The sequence below is a fragment of the Corvus brachyrhynchos genome, unplaced genomic scaffold (genome assembly GCF_000691975.1).
Source record: "Corvus brachyrhynchos isolate BGI_N302 unplaced genomic scaffold, ASM69197v1 scaffold175, whole genome shotgun sequence".
Lineage (NCBI taxonomy): Eukaryota > Metazoa > Chordata > Aves > Passeriformes > Corvidae > Corvus > Corvus brachyrhynchos.
In genome coordinates this window covers 4,675,363-4,682,964 of record NW_008238448.1, presented here as the reverse complement: position 1 = coordinate 4,682,964, position 7,602 = coordinate 4,675,363, and the positions used below count along the sequence as shown (strand labels likewise).

The following is a 7,602-nucleotide window of genomic DNA, read 5'->3' as shown; positions in this document are numbered from 1 at the left end:
AATGCCGAACTCAGAGACGGGATAAAGGGAGAAAGCCGTTCGGGATGTCGATTGAAACCCTTAGCAGTAAAGGAATTGGATACTAAGGCTAGTATTTGCTTTGTAGCTTTTTCACGTAATACATAAGAATCAGAACATAGAAGAATTACTTTCATTATTTCAATACAGTAATTTCAAAGAGCAGTGCATGTATCTAAGGAATGGAATTAAGAGGAGACCCAGTGACAAAGGGTGGGGGGGAAAAACGAAGGAGAGTTTAAAGACAGCAAAAATGTCAGCTTCAGTTTTGTCACTTGCATAATTTTTAGTCTTGTCAGTGATTTTTACCTTTATGTTTGTGGTTTCTTTCCTTAAAAATAAACCTTTTTTCTTTCTTTCTTTCTTTTTTTTTTTTAAGGTTAGCCTAACCATTCTTATTTTTAAAAACTTACCCATCAAATGTGTTATGAATAATAATAATAATTTTAAAAATCTGCTACCTACCATCTTTGTGTCCAGGTCATTACATTTTTCAAGAACCAGTCCACTTTGATACAGTCATCTCCCATGAAACAGATTTTGCATAGTCACAGCAAATACTGACAAGCCTTTTGCCTAAGTAGAGAAACAGCAACATCCAGTTAATTCTGGTGTAACCCTTTAACAGTAAGCAGGCAAACACTAACCATCAGTGAAACAATGAATATGGGCCTTCTAAGATAAAATGCCACAAAGAAATGGACAGATTCTGTTTACCCCAGAAGCCAAAGAAATGGGTTCCCAAATGCATCAGTTAGTAGGTGTATTCAGGAACTCTCTAGGCTGATGGTACCAAATCAAAACAGATACAGGTTTTCCCCTAACTTTCTAAGACTGCAAAATTTGAAATACCTGAAGTCATTTGACTTTTCTTTTTCCCCATAGCCTTCTTCTTAAAAACTACATATGACATTAAAATCTTAGTATATTTGGATAAATAAATTACTTTTATAGGAAATCCCAGCTCCCTAGTTGCATCATGTTATAGTCAGCTATAGCTTTTGAGGTAGCAAGCAGAGCTGTCAGTTTACAGACTTGCTGAAACAATGACTGGGATGAGGCTGTGGCCAGGAGAACATCACCACCTCCAGACTTGAGCCTGTTCATGTCCCAGATCTCCATAATTTCACTTTATGTGCACCACTGTAGATTCATTCTCCATCCAGGTATTGAATATATCTTTAGAGCCAGTAGTTTCATAAGAAGCTGAAGCAGAATAGCTGTAAATCTCCTTTCCTTCTGCTGGGAAAATCCAAGCCACTTGAGTTTTTTTCAGTTTGTTAATTTCCTGGTTTCCAGGTGTGATTTCACATTCTTAATGAGGAATCCAAAGTGGGGATTTGGGGAGGTACATTTGTTTCCCTGATTGGTTTAGTTAATAAGCAAACCAGCAGACAAAACTCTTGTAGTTTTTTCCCTAAAAATGTGTTATTTGAAAATGCTAAGGGAAACACAGTTCAGTTTAGCACACAGGCCAGTCTAGAAGTTACCATAAATCTACATCAACATCCTTCAGTGGGTTTCCAAACATCCTGCCATAGGCTATGGCTTGCACTCACTCTTGTAGGAGCAAGATGCTGACTGGCAAGGCTTTGTCTCCTCTTTTTGGCAACCCATGCGGTGTAGGAGTGTTTTGATGGCATATTTAAAAGGACTCCAGCTTCCCAGCTGGCTGGGCCGAAAGATCTTGCCACTTAGAGCTGCTCTAGCAAGTGACACCTTCCTAGAAACCATGTTAATAATGTCGATAAATCCAGATAAACAAAGGCACCAATTACCTAAGCTGATTTCACACTGAGATGTGTTTGACTGCATTTCTAAAAGCAAGAGCCAGCTTTTCTGTGCCCGTGAATCTCCAGCATAGGCTGCAAGTTGCCAGATAAACATTCATTGGGTTAAATAATGACTTTTGGCTCTCAACTCATCTAATTTGTTAACAGGAATAGCAGATACAGAATGGGATTTTCTACAAGCTTTACTTACATAAGGAATCCTGATGACAGATTGATGTCATTCAACCAGACCTCCTCACATGATTAGGCCTTGTGCAATCAGCCTCTTCTTTCTTTCCTACTTTGGCTCCAAGCTGAAAATTAGCATTGGGCAAGCCCCAGACAACTCAATTTGAATAACCAGAGGTTTGGAACACATTTCTTGATGCTTTAAATATACCTGGGGAATCTCAGGAGAATTGGTACCAGCTGCATAGAGCTCCCTGTAGCCCGTTTGCAGGGATGCAACATCACACACAGGTTTTTTTTTCCAAGGGCAGAAGCAGGGTGGTGAATTCTTGAATGAAGCTTCAGATCCATTCTCTAATTTGCATAGTACTAGCTTAGCTAAAATTCACCTCTGAGTATTTTAGAAAAGCAAATGCCCCACCTTGTCTTCGCTGAAATATCGGTAAAGTTCAAGCACTGTTAATAACAAAACAATTCCTAGGACAGAGAATGGACAGAAAACTATAGTTTTAGAATAGTTTTATATAAAATAAGGAAGATTAGTCTATTTTGTGTCATATTCAAATTTTAGCTTGATTATTATTATGCAAAAAAAAGGACAGAAAAGGATCAATTCTTTTAAAATACATTTAATGTTATGCAACATATTGCCTTTATTTTGTTTAAATCCTTGCTAAATCTTAACATCAACAATAATAAAAGGCTTTAAAAAACCTTTTTATTCACACCGTAGTCTCATTGTTTTATTCTAAGGCAGAAAACAAACAGAGTCATCATAAATAAAACACTGACATGGAATATAAGACAAACCCAGGCCAGGCAGTTTGCTAAAAAGTTTATGAAAAGTGCATCTGGCTGGCTCAGGACTCCCTGAGTAAGGTAGACATTCTCCCACACACCTCTTGGCTATTTATCCACTCTTGAGAAAATCTGAAATAAAGGCTGCCTTTCTCATTTTAAAGGTATTGCATGTACATGTCACTTGCAGTGTGAGGTAGGAACCAGTTTCTAGAGGCTGTATCTGGGCCTGACCTCCTTATTGTTGCCCCTCCATTTGCTATGCAAAAAGAGACTTAAGTGCAAAACAAAGCCTTAGCTGCCTATGAAAGTGAACTACTGTTTCTTTTCACTCACAATACATCAGCTGATTGTAAAGGACACTTCTCATGATTTTCACCTTCAAAGCAGTAAGAGGCACACATAACTAGACGAAATTTTTTTTTCCTAAAGGATGCCTTTGAAAAAAGGGGACTTGAGCACTAGAAGAAAGCAATGTTTTCAGGTTATCTAATTCAAAGCTCCATGAAGTTTCTGTTTTGTAACTGAACCTGGCCTAGAGTAAATTCTTAATTGAAAAACAACAGCAACTCAAAAGTGCATAAATGACAAACTTCATCAATAAATTAAGGAAATGGATTTGCTGCATCTCTCTATCCTCCTAACTGTCCCAAGATCCTCTTCTTTTTACAATGACATGGAAAATCAGAATAAAGGTACTACTACTTTGAAACCAAAACTAATCTAAAGTCTTCATTAGATTTCTTTCTGAGATAAGGCAACTTGTCTTTTACCAAAATTCAAAAGACAGAATGACTGGAAGTAGCCCAATAACAAGACAACCCCTCCTACACCACCAAGGCTTAAACATAGGTTTTTCCATTCATATGTAGACTTGTAATTCAGGGTGTGGGTTTTCAAGAAGTGCCAAACATCTCATTCCCAGGGATGCTGATTATTGGAGAGCTTGCACAGTAGGAAGGCTGAGGAGAGATCCAGTCCTGAGCAGTGGGGGAGGCAGGATGCTTCAGCAGAATTTTCACCTGTAGTAGGTGTGGCTGTGGGACTTGCAGTTTCATTTACGCCTTGTACAGACTCCTGTGAGTCCTGTATTCAGAGCCTAAGCAGTCCAGTGGCTGTTTGAAGACTACAGGTGACAGTAGTGGAGTGACATTTTGGATCCCCATATTGAAGGCCTTGGCTCTAGAGGACCCCCTTCCACCAGCAATCCACGAGAGGTCGTGCACAGAGGTAGGAAAAGCGCTTAATCAATGTGTGATGATTGCATTTTCTCTGAAGTTCTTTTTGGGACTGTTCTTTAATATAAAATTACAGTTCATCCTCATAAGACACATTCATATTCAGGTTCATATTCATTCATGGCAGAGATGAATCCATCAGTGAAGTATCACTAATTGCTTTCTTTGCAGTGAGATGGTTTCTGCTGGCTGGCATGCCCTTGGAAAAGCATGCTGTTTCTTGAACCGAAAAGGTAGTCCCCTTTGTGGTGAATACTTATTTTTCCTTTAGAACAAATTTAAATGCCATGTTTCTTTCTATGGAGATTGTTCTTGGGGCATGCTTTTTTTTACAAAAACAGTTTAGGTAGAGCTTGTGTTTCTGCATCTGAAGCATATTGTGTGTTGAACAGAGTAGATCTAGAAGACAACAGGTACAGAGGTAGCAGCACAATGTTGTGATAAAGCAATTCCACAATAGCAACTTCAAGCAACTTGAACGTCACAGAATCCACAAAAAAAAAATCCTGTTTAAATGTGCTTTGCAATGAAAACATCAAGTTTTTCTCTTTCCCCTTCCAACCTACTGCAAGCACAGAAATCCTACTTTTCCTTAGTTAGGACCTACCCTCCAACTGATCCACTTTTAGTTACCAAGACCACGGAGCAAGGTGGGCATCCAGGTTCTCAGCTGGAGTTAGTGCCGATGATAGTCTCTAACAAGAATAATCATCAAGGGTCCACTTTGCTAGAAACACAGCTGTGATAGCATTTGGTTCACTGGAGGAGGAAGATTTAGCTGCAGACCTTGCCCATGGCTGAAGAAAAATTTCTTTTTTCTTTCCCCTGGAAAATGTTTGCATTTATAAAGCAGGTAAATTGGTAGCTTTTAAAGTAATTTTAATTATGTCAGTTCATAATTTCTGGTAAGGGAGAAAGTTTCACGGCTCAAAGATGAGGCAGACAATTTCATACATTTAGCATGAATTCAGAAGGGTTAGGATCTCTGACAGCAAAGATACTGCTTGCTGTGGGCTAAGGTTGCTTCAACCAAAATTACATAGGAATATATAGACTAAAAAAATAACCTTTCAGAATTACAGACAAATACAAGTTACATGTAGTCTATGTAGTTAAATCCATTTTTTCCTTTGGAATTAGATGCCCGTTTTTGTAGTAATCCAGTCACGGAAATAAGTCACTCGTGTGTAAACTCCAGGTTTATTTGGTTTGGCACATTCATCTCCCCAGCTCACTATTCCCACGAGGTACCACATCAGTCTAGAGTCTGGAGTAACCAGTGGTCCCCCAGAGTCCCCCTAGAAAAAGAGGAGGGGGAAAAAATTTAATTGATCAGAAGAGAAAATACAATTCTCTCCATAGACAGACTATAAGAGACTTCCTATAAGAGGAGTAAACAAGCAGTATTTCAAGAGCTGCCATTTGTGCAGAATCCAGGCTGTTTCTGAAACTTGAGTCAGAAGTCTGTGGCATTTTCCTCTTTGCCAGGGGACCTCCTGAGCTCTGTTTCCATACTGTTACAGTAAAAAAACCCAACAAAAAGCTTCTCTTCTGTTTTGTGAAGACTGCTTTCCACCTGCCTTGTCTTCTTCCTCGTACAGAGTAGGGAAACACAAGTATAGACAGCAATCTAAGCCAGCAGGAACCATTTTTTTAACAGGTTTTAATATTAATTGCTATTCTTGAAATAATTAATTTTAGTCACTTGCAGCAATAACGTTTCAAAAAGGAGTTTAAAGCTCCTTTTGTTTTGGAGCTTTCATCAAGAACTTGGTCTTCTAGTTAGGTAATATCTTCTTAAGATATTATCCACTTTCCAAGGCTCAGTACCGGAAACCTTACAGACAAAGAGGCAGTCTTCACACAACAGACTGAATTCCCCAACTTTCACCAAAATTATTTACTGAACTAAACAGCAGTTGCACCCTTCTGCTCAGGTCTCTTCAGTGCTGAGCCAGGAACAGAAGACTGAGCTTCCCAGGCTTATTCTTTAGGGAGTTTGTCTTTGGGCAAAAATCTGTAGGACTGGGATTCAGGAAACTGTCAGTATTGAACCAGCACTTTGAGTACAATGTTTTAAAATAACATAAATAGAAATTATGTTTTTAAAACTTATCACTATGGAAATATTTTTCTTTGAACATAAGCATTTCCTTGCAGCATTTGCGAACCTGCAGCATGCACATTTCCTTTCCATTCTTTTACACCTACCTTCCTTATGGTTATCTTTGTTTCTGAGAGTTTTCCTTTCACTGAGCCAAGTGTGTTACCAAAGATCACAAAGATTGTAACAGGTGCGTTATGATATGATCCAGTCCAGAATTTAAGTTCAGTGAGTGATAGTGTGGTTTTGCTGGTAACTTAACATTCTAAACCTTCTTCCTTCTCACCTCTACAGATGTCTGGTTTTAGCTATTTGAGACATCTAATTTTTAGCTCATAACTAGTATAACAGCATTTAGTGCTAAATGAAGGATACTGAATGCTATTTCACTGTACAACTTAATTCCTGTTTGAATGGAGCCTATTTAAAGAACTAATATACTGTCCAATTAAGATTTGGTCAACCAGATACTGCAGCAAGTATTAAAATAGTTTTTCTTTCTAATTTTCAGCTACAGTTACCTGACAAGCATCTACTCCTCCTTCCAAGTATCCTGCACACAACATCCTGGGTGTTATGTCCCCATCATACACTTCTTCTCTGTTGCAAGTGTCTGAGTCAATAAGTTTCACTGTTGCCTCCTGAAGAGCATTTGGGGCTGGACCTGAGAGACAATACAATTTGGTTATTTATCAACATAATTACTTAGCAGTAGTTAATATACAGGAAGATAATGTCCTCTTATGGAGGACCAGCTTGATTTGGTTTAATGTGGAGGTTTTGCTTGTTGATCTGTCTAGGTCAGGCCCTTAAGGAGAATGTACATAGAATCACAGACTCACTTGGGAACTGTACCATTAAGACTGAAGTAACGATTGCATAGTGCCTTAAGTGTAAATCCATATATTTTATACATGTTCCATATAACACAAATTCCACATTCCATGGAACACAAATTACCTAGCAATTTGGGCAGATGATACAAAAATGAAGACATCTTGATTCCATTGGTAAATCCACTCTTAGTGTGGCCTGGTAAGAGCGTGAACTTGTGTAATTCACAGCTTGCTCTGCACATTTACCTGAAAGCTCACAGAGTTTTCTGTAGCTTCTGGCTAGTGCTGGGGAAATAGTTTTTTGGGTGCTGTACAAACATGTGCATGGCTGGACTACCTGTCTTAAAAATTTACAGTATGGAATGGAAAGGCTGGGAAAACAGAAGGGTCTTCTTCCTTTTTTTCTGCGCCAGTGGATTGTAGCTCTGTCTTTATCCACTCTAGTTTTAGAACAAGAAAGTGATGCCTACAACTAAACAAACCTATTGCAAACATTAGGCTTGCTGCCATAGAACGTGTGGCTACAGAAGTGATATCAGTTCAGTAGCAGATCAGAGCCGCTGTTTATGAACCATACAGGTCATCTGGCAGACTCAGGACTCACCGTCGTTGGTAAGAGCTCCCCAGCCTGTGATGACAGCGTAAAT

The 7,602-nt window shown here is 38.8% G+C and overlaps 1 protein-coding gene across 1 annotated transcript in view; it reads right to left on the bottom strand.

Annotated features, from left to right (window-relative positions):
- Positions 1-2,592: 2,592 nt before the first annotated feature.
- The window catches only part of LOC103617409 (transmembrane protease serine 11E-like), a 43,392-nt gene continuing 38,382 nt past the window's right edge, over positions 2,593-7,602 (bottom strand). The window contains exons 9-11 of the mRNA XM_017736879.1: positions 7,560-7,602; positions 6,641-6,783; positions 2,593-5,313 (exon numbers count right to left, since the gene is read on the bottom strand). The exon at positions 7,560-7,602 is cut by the window's right edge and continues 22 nt beyond it. Of these exons, the coding sequence (XP_017592368.1) occupies positions 5,152-5,313; positions 6,641-6,783; positions 7,560-7,602 (348 nt within the window). The 3' untranslated portion in view covers positions 2,593-5,151. The remainder of the gene's footprint in view (positions 5,314-6,640; positions 6,784-7,559) is intronic.